Source organism: Pongo abelii, chromosome X, assembly GCF_028885655.2.
Source record: "Pongo abelii isolate AG06213 chromosome X, NHGRI_mPonAbe1-v2.0_pri, whole genome shotgun sequence".
NCBI classification, from domain to species: Eukaryota; Metazoa; Chordata; class Mammalia; order Primates; family Hominidae; genus Pongo; species Pongo abelii.
In genome coordinates this window covers 48,753,227-48,768,880 of record NC_072008.2, presented here as the reverse complement: position 1 = coordinate 48,768,880, position 15,654 = coordinate 48,753,227, and the positions used below count along the sequence as shown (strand labels likewise).

At 44.0% G+C, this 15,654-nt stretch overlaps 1 protein-coding gene and 1 pseudogene across 2 annotated transcripts; one reads left to right on the top strand and one right to left on the bottom strand.

Moving 5' to 3' along the window:
- Nucleotides 1–2,783: 2,783 nt before the first annotated feature.
- On the bottom strand, nucleotides 2,784–5,070 carry LOC100443734 (ornithine aminotransferase, mitochondrial-like; annotated as a pseudogene).
- Nucleotides 5,071–6,926: 1,856 nt separating this feature from the next.
- Nucleotides 6,927–14,604, top strand: LOC100440684 (protein SSX5). 2 transcript variants are annotated; one of them, XM_054544213.1, is made up of 7 exons: nucleotides 6,927–6,993; nucleotides 7,444–7,560; nucleotides 7,719–7,814; nucleotides 9,668–9,717; nucleotides 11,701–11,836; nucleotides 13,692–13,837; nucleotides 14,545–14,604. In XM_054544213.1, exons 1-7 carry the CDS (start codon nucleotides 6,927–6,929, stop codon nucleotides 14,602–14,604), a joined length of 672 nt encoding a protein of 223 aa, XP_054400188.1. The 2 variants fall into 2 exon arrangements, with proteins under 2 accessions (XP_054400188.1, XP_024096734.1); XM_024240966.2 differs by lacking the exons at nucleotides 11,701–11,836; nucleotides 13,692–13,837.
- Nucleotides 14,605–15,654: the final 1,050 nt, after the last annotated feature.

Here is a 15,654-nt window from a genome sequence, read left to right as displayed (position 1 = left end):
CCTCTACTAAAAATACAAAAATTAGCCAGGTGTGGTGGCATACAGCTGAAATCCCAGCTACTTGGGAGGCTGAGACAGGAGAATCACTTGAACCCGGGAGGCAGAGGTTGTAGTGAGCTGAGATCACCCCACTGTGCTCCAGCTTGGGCAACACAAGTCAGACTGCACCTCACAATATATATATGTAGCTAAGACAATTTTTGGAAAAGAAGAATAAGGTGGGAGGAATGGCTCTACCATATTTCAATACTTCTTATATAGCTACAGGAATCAAGTCTGTGTAGTATTGGGAGAAGAATAGACACACAGATCACTGGAACAAAATAGAGAACCTAGAAATAGCCCCACACTGATTTTTTTACAAAGAGGCAAAATAAGGAAGGGTTGTCTGCTTAACAAATGGTGCTGGAGCAGTTTCATATCCATAGGTCAAAAAAAAAAAAAGCCTAATCTTTGTACCTTTATACAAAAAAACAAAAACAAAAACAAAAACAAAAAACAACTCAAGTGGATCATAGACTTAAATCTAAAATATAAAACTAAAAAAAGACTTTTACAAGAAAGCATAGGAGAAACATCTGAGATCTAGGGCATAGTGAATGGTTCAAAAAGCATAATCCATAAGGAAAACAAATAAATTGGATTTCATCCCATTTAAAAGTTTTGCTCTACAAGAAATCTTGTTAAAATGATGAAAAAAAGGGTATGACCCAGGGGAAATGTTTGCAAACCACATATCTAAGAAAGGACTCACATCCAGAATATATAATGTATATGTATAGTACTCTCAAAACTCACTGGTAGGCTGAGCATGGTGGCTCAGGCTTGTAATCCCAGCACATTGAAAGGTTGAGGTGGACGGAGGGCAGATCCCTTGAGGCCAGGAGTTCGAGACCAGCCTGGGCAACATGGCAAAAAAAACATCTCTACTGAAAACACAAAAATTAGACAGGCATGATGATGCCTGCCTGTAATCCCAGCTACTCAGGAGGCTGAGGCATGAGAATCACTGGAACCTGGGAGGTGGAGGTTGGAGTGAGCCAAGATCATTCCACTGCACACCAGCCTTGGTAACAGAGTGAGACTCTTTCTCAAGAAAAATAATAATAATAATAATAATAAACCTCAATGGTAAAAAATACAAATAATCCAATTAGAAAATCATGAAAAGATGTGAACATACATTTCACTGAAGAAGAAATAAGCAAATAAGCACATGAAAAGATATTCAACACTCATTTGCTTTATTGGATGCAAATTAAGACCACGATGAGGTATCACTACACACTTATTACAATAGCTAAAATAAAAGACATAGCAACAACACCACATGGTGACAAGGATGCAGAGAAACTGGACACTTCATTTAGTGCTGCTGGGAAGGTAAAATCTTACAGCCACTCTGGAAAGCAGTTTGGTAGTTTCTTATAAAACTAAACATGCAATGACCATACAATTCAACAATTACACTTCAGAGAAATTAAAATGTATGCCCATCCAGAAACTTGTACATAATTGTTCATAGCAGCTTTACTTGTAATAGCCAAAAGCTGGAAATAATCAATATGTCCTACAATAAGTGAATGGCAGAACTGTGGTACATCCATCCCATGGAATACTACTCAGTAATAAAAATGAACTATTTACTGGGCCCAGTGGCTCCCATAGGTAATCCCAGCACTTTGGGAGGCCGAGGCAGGCGGATCACGACATCAGGAGTTCGAAACCAGACTTGCCAATATGTTGAAACCCCATCTCTATGACTAATACAAAAATTACCAGGGTGTGGTGGCGCACGCCTGTAGTCACAGCTACTTGGGAGGCTGAGGCAGGAAAATCACTTGAAACAGGGAGGCAGAGGTTGCAGTGAGCCGAGATCATGCCACTGGACTCCAGCCTGGGCGACAGAGCGAGACTCTGTCTCAACAACAACAACAACAACAACAACAACAATGAACTATTGATATACAAATATTAATATCTTGGAGGAATCTCCGTGGAATTATGCTGAGTGAAATAAGCCCCTAAAACGTTATATACTACAAGATTTCATTTGTACAGCATTGTAGAAAAGACAAAATTGTGGAAATGAAAAACAGATTAGTGGTTGCCAGGGGTTAGGGGTGGTGGATGGGAGGAGAGTGAGTATTACTAAAAATGAGTAGCACGAGGAATAGCATTGTGGTGATGGAAATGTTCTGTACCTCGTTTTTCTTTTTTTTTTTCCCAAGAGGGATTCTCAGTCTGTCACCTAGGCTGGAGTGAAGTGGCATGATCTCGGCTCACTGCAACATCTGCCTCCCAGGTTCAAGTAATTCTCCTGTCTTGGCCTCCAATGTAGCTAGGACTACAGGCACCCACCAACTCACCTAGCTAATTTTTGTATTTTTAGTAGAGACCGGGTTTCTCCATGTTGGCCAGGCTGGTCTCAAACTCCTGACCTCAAGTGATCTGCCCATCTCGCCCTTCCAAAATGCTGGGATTACAAGCATGAACCACTGCACCTGGCCATGTTCTGCACATCAAAATACTTTCACTGAATATAGATGCCTTTACATTCTCTTACTTATGTTACAAAGCAAAAGGCAGGTTCAAAAACGTTGTTCTATTATATATCAACTGAAAAAAACATAGATTTTTGTATCAACTGAAAAACACATATATTCCAGAAAAAGGTTTTGAAGACACATGGGAGTGGAATGTGCCTGCATTAAGAGCAGAGCTTTTACAGGACCACCTGTCTCCAGCCGGCTCCCAGGGACCAGTGAAAACAGCTGTTACCCTCAGAATGACAAGATGATCTTCTTATTGATTTCACTGGACTCTCGAATCTCATCCTCCTTGACCACCAGCAGAGGCAAAACCTGATGATGTCACCATGGGTTGGCTTGGCCAGAAGCCCATAATCTCGAAGTCGTAGACATACCTTCCAAGCATCACAATCTTTGGTTTCTTTAATAACAATAGCATTTAATAATTCTTTTCCTCCTGGGCAGAGTGGATCATGCCTGTAATCCCAACATATTGAGAGGCCGAGGCAGGTGCATCACCTGAGTTCTGGAGTTCGAGACCAGCCTGACCAACATGGTGAAACCCCATCTCTACTAAAAATTCAAAAATTGGCTGGGAATAGGGGCACGTGCCTGTAATCCCAGCTATTCAGGAGGCTGAGGCAGGAGAATGGCTTGAACCCAGGAGGCAGAGGTTGCAGTGAGCCAAGATCGTGGCATTGCACTGCAGCCTGGGCAACCAGAGTGAACCTCTGACTCAAAAAAATAAATAAATGAATACATAAAATAATCATTTTCCTCTTACGGCATGCCGTCACAGCATCAGAAGGTAGCTTCATGGGTTCATTTCTCAAGATAATATCCTTGAGATAAAAACCTTGCATTTTCAGCAAGGTTTTCTTCTTCTAAAACCTCAAGGGCTGCGGTGGCCACTCAGCAGCCTAGTGGATTGCCACCGTATGTGGACCCACGTTCTCCTGGCTTAATGGTCAGCATTATGTCATCGTCCCACAGCACTGCAGACATAAGCGTGTCAGCCCCCAGAAAGGGCCTTTCCAAGGAGGTCTATATCAGGTCTGACATTTTCATGATCAACAGCCAGCCATCTACCAGTTCTGGCCAGTCCTATCTGTATTTCATCAGCAATGAACAGAACCAAGCTGGGAGCACGAGATGGGACGAGGATAAGTTAAAATACCACAAAGCTTACTGTTCTTATGGAGATTCAGCTGGTCGTCCTTTCCTTTCCTTTCCTTTTTCCTTTCCTTTCCTTTTTCCTTTCCTTTCTTTCCTGTATTTATTTATTTGGCAGTGTTGCTCTGTCTCCCAGGCTGGGGTGCAGTGGTGTGATCTCAGCTCAATGCAACCTCTGATTCCTGGGTTCAAATCATTGAGTGAGCCCAGGAGGTCAGGACCAGCCTGGAAAAAACAGCAAAAGGCAGGGTGGTGCATGCCTGTAGACCCAAGGCCGAGGCGGGAGGATCGCTTGAGCCCAGGTGGTAGAGAACAGCCTGGATAAGATAGCAAAACAGTCTCTACTAGAAAAATTAAAAATATTAGTGGGGGCGGGGTGGTGTGAGCCTGTAGTCCCGAGGCCGATGGGGGAGGATTGCTTGAGTCCAGGAGGTCGAGGCCAGCCTGGCCAACATAGGGAAACCCCATTTCTACTAACAAGAACAACAAAAAAATAGCGTGGGTGGGGTGGCTCAACCCTGCAGGTCCCAGGCCAAAGTGGGAGGATTGCTTGAGCCCAGGAGGTTGATACCAGCCTGATCAACATAGCGAAAGCCTGCCTCTCCTAAAAAAAAATGAAAATAAAAAAAATAAATAAAATAAAAATGAGCAGGGCAGAATGGCACACGCCTGTAGACCTGAGGCCGAGGTAAAAACATCACTTGAGTCTAGGAGATCGAGACCAGCCTGGGCAACATAGCAAAATCCGGTTTCTACTAAAAATTAAACAAACAAACAAACAAACAAACAAATAAATAAAGCATGGGCCAGGTGGCACATACCTGTAGTCCTGAGGCCTTGGCGGAAGGATCCCTTGACCCCAGGAGGTTGAGGCCAGCCTGGTTAACATAGCGAAACATAGCTTTTACTAAAAAATAAAAAAAAATTAAAAAAATCGTGGGCAGGGTGGTGCATGCCTCTAGTCCTAAGGCCGAGGCAGGAGGATCCCTTGAGCCCAGGACGTCGAGACCAGCCTGACCAACATAGCAAAACCGTCTCTATTAAAAAATCAAAAACCAAAAAATATTAGTAGGGGTGGGGTGGTTTCCACCTGTAGTGGCGAGACCGAGGCGGGAAGATTGGCCAAGGTGGATGTAACCAATACCACAATCACATACCATAAATAAATACATTTTCGTCTCTCCAGGGCTACAGGTAAAGGATGGTAATTGTGCACACCACACTTAGATTCCCTTTCAAAAATGTAAGCAGAGGTTGGAGGGCCTTGGACTGTTTTTTCAGTTGCAACAGATATAGAAGCCACTGAAGAATGAACGCCATGACTAAGTACAGCAAACCTCTGCAAATGTGCTAGTTTGGAAAACATTGTGTCTTTCAAGTAGAAAAATCACAGATCCGACTATTTTTTTCTTCTCGCTCTTCAGACTAGGACCCAGATGTTTAACACAAGATCCAGGGGCAGTCTTTGGAGAGATCAAAATCTCCTGACTCTGTCGCAGTGGCAACAAAGTGTTGCTGGAGGAGGAGACAGTATTGTGCAGTGTCACTGCCCAAGGATGATGGACCAATCAGGGCAGTTAGTGAAGTGCATCTGGCCAATCAGAAGTCAGAACAGTAGGCGGGATAAGCGAAGCTGATGTGGCGTCTATCAGTCCAGCCTCTAGGGACAGAACCTTCTCAAACTGAGGGCGGAGACTCTGATTTTCCCGCCTAAAGCATCCCCCGGGATTGGCTACTTTAAGTTCAGAGTACGCATGCTCCACCTTTCTCTCTCTTTTGATTCTTCCGCAGAGTACGCAAGGTCTGATTTTCTCTTTTGATTCTTCCAAAATCAGAGTAAGCATGCACTGATTTTCTTTTTCCATTCTTCCTACCCCTCCCCTCTTCCGCGGTGCATTTGTTATCTAGTTTTAATAAGGAGTGTATGTGAGGCAGGTCGCCATCTCAAATCCTTCCTGTCAGTTTCTAACTTTTTCAGGTATGGGATTTTTCCTGGGAACTCTGTAGTAACTTAAGAAATTTGGGCTGGGCACAGTGGCTCACGCTTGTAATCCCTGCACTTTTGGAGGCCACAGCTGGTGGATTGCTTGAACCCACGAGGCAGAGGTTGCAGTGACCCAAGATCACGCCACTGCACCCCAGCCTGGGCAACAGAGCAAGACTCTGTATCAAAAAAAAAAAAAAAAAAAAAAAAGCTCACTCAAATCTTTCCTCCTGGGCTCAAGTGATCCTCTCATCTAGGCCTTGAGACTACAGGCACACACCACCCCGCTTCTGCTAAGGTGTTTCTTTTTTTTTTCTTTCTTTTTTTTTTAGTAGAGATGGTTTCGCTATGTTGGCCAGGCTGGTCTCAAGCTCCTAGGCTCAAGCAATCTGCGCACCTTGGCCTCCCAAAGTGCTGGGATGGTACAGGCCTGCGCCACCACCCCAGGCTAATTTTTTGTATTTTTTTGTAGACACGGGGGTTTTGCTATGTTTCCCAACCTGATCTCGACCTCCTGGGCTCAAGTGATCTGCACGCCTCGGCCTCCCAAAGTGCTGGGATTACAGGCGTGAGTCACTGCCCCTGGCTGAATGCTGCATCTTGAAACGCCCCCACATTCTGTCTAAGTGTTGGTGGGCTCTTGTAGGCTCAGAAATTCTAGCTCTCTTCCTTCTAATAATTTACAAATAACCCAGTAATAGCCTCTAAATTCATTCATATTAGCGATGCTCATTTCTCTTCGACAGAACAGAACCCCCCATCCCTCTGCCTGATCAGATCCATTACCAGAGAGACCATGTTATCTCTGGGACTCACTTCCCTTCCTTTATTTATTGAGTGGGGGTGTCAGAACGCCCCAACTCAATAAAATTACACAGTCAGGTCCCTGCCTCCCCAAACAAGGGTCTTTACATCTTTCAGGGTAAGCCTGGCCCCAGGGAAACTACTAACAACATTAGCCAACCCCCTCCCAAAGACTCAAGACTGCTTTGCCCATAGGAAACCTGTCATCCCCAATCTATACTTCTCCCAGAGACCCCTGGTTCCCTGTTTTCATCTGATTTCTCCCCATGTCCTTACTCAGGGACAGATAAGCCCCGGATGGAGAAATGCAGCACCTGATTCCAGGTGACTGAGTGTGGCCAGCCTTCACAGATTTCTCCCGCCACAGGACCAAAGGTCCTGAGCCTGGAAAGTCTCAGGCAGTTTCTCTTACAGGTCAGACTGCTCCCGGTGCCATGAATGGAGACGACGCCTTTGCAAGGAGACCTAGGGTTGATGCTCAAATACCAGAGAAGATACAAAACATGAGGTGACCTGGAGGGGGTACAGTAGTGGCCCAGGGGACAGTGTGGGGTGACCAGGTTTCTGAGGAGGGGAGGACAGAGGTACTGGGGACAAGGAGCAGGGTCTCGGGGGAGATCTGGACCCTTGGGAGCCACCCACCCTCGCTCTGTCATCACCTAGCATCCCTGGAGACAAGTCTGTGACCGTGCACTACATTTGGTGACTCTCAGTCCATTCTGGAAGGTGGGAAGAGAGCCAGCCAGCATCATTAAAGCCCTACTGTGTGGCAGGGGAGAAGCTAGGGAAGGTCCCTCGTGTTCTGTCAGTTAGCCATGGCATCAACCAGGACTGATTATCATCCCCACTTCCCAGATCCAGCACACAGGAAGCGGCTCCAGCTGAATGGCAGACATGCCTAGCTGAGTACTGCGTACTGCCAGAATTCCTTTTTTTTTTTTTTTTTTTTGTAGGCCTTCAATGATGCTGACAAATACTTCTCTAAGGAAGAGTGGGAAAAGATGAAATCCTCGGAGAAAATCATCTATGTGTATATGAAGAGAAACTATGAGGCCATGACTAAACTAGGTAACAGAAAGTTCTAGGTACAGACAAGTCTGGGGACACATGAGCATCCCTTTTCCTGCTGTGGCTACTTCTTAGGCTGCAGAAAGTACTACAGACATGAGCCAACATACCAGGTCCAAGCTTGTCTCTTAAGGAATAAACATTTTGCTTCTTTCTAGGTTTCAAGGCCACCCTCTCACCTTTCATGCGTAATAAACGGGCCACAGACTTCCAGGGGAGTGATTTTGATAATGACTGTAACTGCGGGAATCAGGGTGAGTAGATGGGAAGGGGCTGGATAGGGTGTCCTCAAGCCCAACTGCTTTTCAGCTCAGCTACCTGGGAAAGATCCTCAGGCATTTGTTCCCTCCTACACATCAGGGCTGAGGGAAAAAAAAGTTGCATACAGAAAGTTAACTACAGAGGCCATTCATATAAAATTTTAAAACATGCAAAAGAAGAATATATATATTTTTATGGATAATAAGTAAATGGTAAATGTATACAAACATGAATGTGAATAAAAAGCCATCAAATTAAGGTGACTGGCTGTAAGTGGGGGAGGGAGGGAGGGCAGGGATTGCTGAGTGCTGCACACACAGCTTCAGCTGTGACTTGTCGATAGTGTGTTTTGTTTGTTTTTGTTTTTGTGATGGAGTTTCACTCTTCTTGACCAGGCTGGAGTGCAATAGGCAATCTCAGCTCACTCCAACTTTCACCTCCTGGGTTCAAGTGATTCTCCTGCCTCAGCCTCCCGAATAGCTGGGGTTACAGGCACGTGCCTCCACACCCAGCTCATTTTTAAATTTATGGTAGAGACGGGGTTTCACCATGTTGGCCAGGCTGGTCTCAAACTTCCTGACCTCAGGTGATCCACCCACCTCAGCCTCCCAAAGTGCTGGGATTATAAGTGTGAGCTACCATGCCTGGCCTGTTTGTACTATTTCTAATATACTGAATAAATAAATCAGACCTAACATAGCTGTGGGGTAATGTTGAGATCCGACTGGACTCAATATTATTCCCCATACTTTTCTGTGTGTTTGAAATATTTCCTTTTTAAAGGACATGTTGTTCTTCCTAAGCACTGTTAATGAATCAAAGGACTGTTAAGAAAATGTTACAAGTGAAAAAAAAAAAAAAAAAACAGAAAGGAAACGTTAAAACTGTAGATCCGCCAAAAACTTCCAGAGTTTGTTTCATTAACAGTACGTAGGTATTGGACAGGTATCTTAGGAGTGAGGGTGATGAACACATTATGTAATAAAGATCACTGTTTCTCTGTATTTTATCAAAACCAAATAGTCTTCTCATTTCCAAACAACCTCGATTCTCCGTGATGAGCTTGAAAGTGAGTTTGAATGAATGATCCCTCATCTAACACACAGAGAGCTTTCCCACTTGTCAGAGAGCAGAGATAACACAGGGTGAAAAAAGACAAGTTCTTGCATGGAGATCTTTGTACAGTTCAGGAATATAAAGGGGACATATGTGTTTACTTGCTCTTCTGCTCTGACAACACAATTATAAGACAAGGTCAGAATGTCCAAACCGTCTCCAATAGACCTGTTACTACCCATCTAAACAGGCCAGGTTCTACCATCTCCCACAATCACTATAAGAGATCTGAAAATCCAGTGCTTGAGTATCTGCCAAGATTTTGACATTAAAGGAGTGTCTTTATACTGAAAATATTTCAGAGCCACTGGACTAAATCATCTATGGTTCATCACACATTTAACAGCTTAATTCACATACCGTAAGATTCACCCATTTTAAGTGTGCAATGATTTTTAGTTATCATACATCTTGAGTGGATACAGTTCAGATTCCCAACCAATCAATTTAATTATTTGGAAAAAAGTGAAAGATATGTAATGGAATAAGATGAGACTGTGATGGGGTTTAGTCCCCATGTGATAAACCATGAGATGGAAAATTCTGAATGGATGCCACAGATAAATGCACCAACCATGACAAAACATAATTCAGAAGCAAATCTGAAATAACTCCTCAACAATGAGTGGACTCATAACCCTCTGTTGCAGAATAGACTGATGCTACAGAAGTCTCTCTAGAGTTTGGAAATCTTTACCAAAAAGAAAAATTCTGATGTATTCTCTTTCAGTTGAACGTCCTCAGATGACTTTCGGCAGGCTCCAGAGAATCTTGCCAAAGGTGAGTATCTCTCAAATCTAAAGGACCAGAGAACCTTTGTCCCTCCACAGATACGAACACTGGTAAGAGTGGGAGAATATAAAAAATGCCCTGATTGCCTCCTTTTCCCCGTGTCTATCACAAAACCTGATGTAGCACTGATGGCTTGATAATATTAAAAGTTGTGATCGATAAGACTTCTTTTGTTTTCATAGTGATGCCAGACACTATTTTAAGCAGTTCACATGGATTACTGTATTTAATCCTTAAGAAGACCTCTATGACATTGTTTCTATTATTATCTCCAAATAATAACGAGTCACACACTTCGGTTGTCATCCATATAAAAGCCATGTGACTTGGCACAAATCTTCTAAGTTCTCTGAGCTCCAGATTCCTGGTCCATGAAATGGAAGTAAAGAATCATAGTTCATGTTATAGACCATAATTTTCAGCAACATAATAATAAAATGAGGCTTTGGTGGTACAGAGATGTTAAAGAATTTTCCTGAGGTGCAGTGGCAGTGGTAGTCTAATCCAGAGCTCCGAGCCATTTAAAGCTCATTCAAGTTTGCATTTGTTTATGAAGTTCAGATGTTGCTCACTAGGGCTTCACCCCATAGAGCCTGCTGGTGCTTCCATTGAGACACCAACTCTCCCAACAGGAAGGACCAGCTGGCCTCTGCTCTGTTACCGGGGCCACTCACATGGCTTAGGAATCGCTTTGACTGTTGGCCCCTCCCTACTGTGAGCCTGTCTGCATCTGGGGCATCCGGGAAGCCCCAGTCCCAGCCCATGGGATCCCTTAGAGGCCCCTGAATGAGTCACCCCACAACTGTAGATTCAACTCTGGTTTAGAGGGTAAAGGAATCTGGGAGTTGGGTTGCCAGTGTGGAGACCGAATTCAAAGAAGGATCATGAAAAGTATTAATTGTTATTATTACCACATAAACAGTGTTTATAAGCTCAGAGAGGACTTTCCCTTAGCCTATTTTACATGTATCTTTCACGATTTCAGAAGTGAGGAAGCTGAATAAAACGTAGCTTAAGAGCTGGGCGCGGTGGCTCGTGACTATAATCCCAGCAATGTGGGAGGCCGAGGTGGGCAGATCACGAGGTCAAGAGATCGAGACCATCCTGCCCAACATGGTGAAACCTCGTCTCTACTAAAAATACAAAACTTAGCGGGGCGTGGTAGCACCTGCCTGTAGTCCCAGCTGCTCTGGAGGCTGAGGAAGGAGAATCACTTGAACGCAGGAGTTGGATGTTGCAGTGAGCCAAGATGGCGCCGGTGCACTCCAGCCTGGCAAGAGAGCAAGACTGTGTCTCAAAAAAAAAAAAAAAAAAAAAAAGAAAAAGAAAAAGGTAGCTTAAGATTGTTGGTCAGTTGACACATCCCAATGCAACCAGAATTAGTATGGGTACCACCTCACTTAATTCCACATTCAATGTTGGTGCCTTGGTAGGGTGGTATGCCAGATCTGGTACTGCTTTCTTTGCCGCCTAGATTAATTTCAACAAAGCATTTCTTTCCCTCTCCCTTCCCTGTATTCATCTCCCCACACCATCTTTCCCAGCAGTGTTTTGTTGCCTCCCTATGTTTTTACATTTACTGTCCCAGGAGGTGTCTACAAGCTTATGTGGGACCCCTTGTACTTTATAGAAGCTCTTCCTTTTGTAGACCTTGTGAATTCTTAGAATGCTATTTTTCTCCAAGTCTCCTGTATACCAAACTCTCAATTACATGGAGATTTTTGCTGTTTGCAAGAATGCCAGTCTTAAAAGAAGTGTGAACATAAGCATTCTAGCCCTGGAAACCCCATTCACTTAGGCCATTCATTTCCCATCTAACCTCCCAGGTTTCTCCTAATTTAGGCGCGTGTGACTCTCCCAGCATTGTTGAGAACATTGGTTAAGATAATGCATGTGAAGATGCTTTGTAAGCTCTAAAGAACTATAGAAATGTCACTGATTCTGTTTATCTGTGACCTTCACATTATAAAGATCATGCCCAAGAAGTCAGCAGAGGAAGGAAATGATTCAAAGGGAGTGCCAGAAGCATCTGGCCCACAGAATGATGGGAAACAGCTGTACCCCCCAGGAAATCCAAGTACCTCTGAGAAGATTAACAAGACATCTGGTAAGAGGAAGCAATTCGGGAACCAACCCTCTGGCTTCCCTGGCTATGTTCAGCTGTGTGGACTGGTTGTGTGGCATGAATCCCAGACAAGCCTGGGTCCAGGCTGGGCTGAGGAGCTCGCCCAGCTCCAGATGAGATGCTAGACGTGACTTCCAGAAACACAGACTGGAGTTGTCATCCATATAAAAAACCACGTGATTTAGGGCAAGTCTTCCAAATTTTCTCAGCTCCAGATTCCTAGTCCATAAGATGGAAATAAAGAATTATAGTTCATAAATTGTTTGGAGGCATTAAATTAAATCTAGAAGGCCTGATGACATGAAAGGTGCTCAAGCGATTATATCTTTGATAACCTGGGATCATATCCTACTCAGCTCAATGCCTGATACCCAATACAGGTGTATTTCAGAGATATTGCAGATTCGGTTACAGACCACTGCAATAAAGAGAGTCACACACAATTTTTTGTTTGGTTTCACAGTGCATAAAAACATTATGTTGTCCGGGCGCAGTGGCTCACACCTGTAATCCCAGCACTTAGGGAGGCCAAGGCGGGTGGATCACGAGGTCAGGAGATCAAGACCATCTTGGCTAACATGGTGAAACCCCGTCTCTACTAAAAATACAAAAAATTAGCCAGGCACAGTGGCGGATGCCTGTAATCCCAGCTACTCAGGAGGCTGAGGCAGGAGCATGGCGTGAACCCGGGAGGCGGAGCTTGCAGTGAGCTGAGATAGCGCCACTGCAGTCCAGCCTGAGGGAAAGAGCGAGACTCTATCTCAAAAAAAAAAAAAAAAAAAAAAGCGTTATGTTTACACTACACTGTAGTGTACTAAGTGTGCAATAGCGTTATGTCTAAAAATATAAATACCTTAATTTTAAGATAATTCATTGTTAAAAATGCTAACAATCTTCTGAGCTTTCAGTGAATCACAGTCTTTTTGCTAGTGGAGGGTCTTGCCTCGGTGTTGATGGCTGCTGGCTGATCAAGGTGGTGGTTGCTGAAAGGTGGAGTGGCTTTGGCAGTTTCCTAAAAGATGACAACAATGAAATTTGCCACATCGATTAGCTCTCTCTTTCATGAAAGACTTCTCTGTAGTATGTGGTGCTATTGGAAAGCATTTTACCCACAGTAGAACTTCTTTCAAAGTTGGAGTCAATCCTCTCTAGCTATGAAAGTTTTAGATGGCATCTGCTTCCAATAGAAGGCTATTTAATCTATATTGAAAATCTGTTGTATAGTGTAGCCACCTTCATCAGTGATCTTAGCTAGATCTTCCGGATATCTTGGCTGCAGCTTCTCCATCAGGGTTTGCTGCTTCACCTTGCACTTTTATGTTATGGAAATGGCTTCTTTCCTTAAACCTCATGAACCAACCTCTGCTAGCTTCACACGTTTCTTCTGCAGCTTCTTCACCTCTCTCAGCTCTCATGGACTGGAAGAGAGTTTGGGTCTTGCTCTGAATTAGACTTTGGCTTAAGGGAATGTTGTGGCTGGTTTCGTCAAATATCCTGACCACTCAAACTTCCTCTATTTGAGCAGTAAGGCTGTTTTGCTTTCTTATTCGTGTGTTCACTGGAGTATTAGTATTATTATTTCCTTCAATAACTTTTCTTTTGCATTATATACTATTATTTCCTTCATGAACTTTTCCTTTGCATACACAACTTGGCTGTTTGGTGCAAGAGTCCGAGTTTTCAGCCTGTCTTGGCTTTCAGCATGCTTCCTCACTAAGCTTAGCCATTTCTAGCTTCTGATTTAAAGTGAGAGACATGTGACTCTTCCTTTCATTTCAACACTTAGCGGCCATTATAGGGTTGTTCATTGTCCTAATTTCAGTGTTCTGTGTCTCAGGAAATAGGGAGGCTCAAGAAAAGGAGGCGAGATGGGGAACAGCTCATCGGTGGAGCAGTCAGAACACACACAACATTGATCGATTAAATTTGTCATCTCCTGTGGGTGCAGTTCCTGTTACCCCCAAAACAGTTACACACAACAGGGTGATTATTGTCAATAATAACTTAATTGTATATTAAAAAAACTAAAAGAGTGTAAATGGATTGTTTGTAACACAAGGATAAGTGTTTGAGGGGATGGATACCCTATTTTCCATGATGTGATTATTACGCATTTGCACGCCTGTATCAAAGCATCTCACGTACCCCATAAGAATATACACCTACTGTGTACCCACAAAAATAAAAAACAAAAATTCTTTTAAAAGACTAAAAAAAACAAAAATAATCACAATAATAACCTCAAAGCTCATTGATCACAGATCACCATAACAGATATAATAGTAATCAAAAAGTGTAAAATTAGTGAGAGTTTCCAAAAACATATTGCGGTATCTTTGAAGCACTATGAAAATGAGGTGCAATAAAACAAGGTATGCCTGTGTGCCCTTAACAAACACGTGCAGCATGAAAGGAGGTATGGGTGAATGTTCCCGTAAGTGAAGAGGTTGGGAATCTAAACCTCACAACAGAAGGAGCCAGAAGCTAAAACTTTCATTGGCATTTGGCCTGTATTGATGTGGGTCTAAGGTTTCAGACTCTAAGCCAGAGAATGTGAAAAACTGGATGAAGAAGGCCCATGGGCACTTGGTGGTGGGGAGGCATCTCCTTTTTTTTTTTTTTTTGAGAAAACAGAGCCTAACACTCTCCGTCCTACCCAACCCTCATCTTCCAACTCTTCTCCATCATAGGACCCAAAAGGGGGAAACATGCCTGGACCCACAGACTGCGTGAGAGAAAGCAGCTGGTGATTTATGAAGAGATCAGCGACTCTGAGGAAGATGACGAGGAACTCCGTAAGTGAACCTTCGGCTCACCCCCCACATCCCTGCAGATGTGCTATTCTGTTATGGTACTGGTATCCCATCTTGTCACTTATTCCCCAAATCATTCCCTTCTCATAATTTTCTAGGGTACCCCATTGACACTGAATGAAGAGATTTCCCATGCCTGCTCGCTCTTTCTTTCTTCCTTCCTTCCTTCCTTCCTTTCCTTTCCTTCCTTCCTTCATTCCTTCCTTTCCTTCCTTCCTTCCTTCCTTTCTTTCTTTCTTTTTCTTTCTTTCTCTGTCTCTCTCTTTCTTTCTTTTTCTTTTGTTTTGAAAGTGAGTCTTGCTCTGTCACCTAGGCTGCAGTGTAGCGGCGTGATCTCGGCTCACTGCAACCGCTGCCTCCCTCCTGCCTCAGCCTCCTGAGTAGCTGGGATTACAGGTGTGCACCACCGCACCTGGCAAATTTTTGTGTTTTTAGTAGAGACGGGGTTTCACCATGTTAGTTAGGCTGTTCTTGAACTCCTGACATCGGGATCCGCACGCCTTGGCCTCCCAAATTGCTGGGTTTACAGGCGTGAGCCACTGCGCCCAGCCTTCCCATGCTCTTTCTACTCCCTACCCTGTATATCCAGGGATCCTCCCTACCCAGGATGCTGTGGGCTCCCAAACCCCAGGTCAGCCCTGATATGTGGGCCACACCTTCCTCTAGCCTAGGAACGGATAAACCAGGCGAGGAAGTCACTGTGGCATAAGGAGATGGTTCATTCTGAGGAATCGTGGAAGGCGTGTGCAGGTCCTGGGGTAGGGCAGAATCAGAGTGTGCAGGATCTGCAGGTCAGGAGGAGTTGAGAGTGAGTTATCAGGCAGTGGGAACTCGCTGTCACTTACTTTCCTTCTCTCTTCTCACCTCAGCCTCAGGGATATGACACACGCCCATGATGAGAAGCAGAACATGGTGACCTTTCACGAACATGGGCATGGATGCAGACCCCTCGTCATCAGGTGTATAACAAGTGAAAGCAAGTGTTGA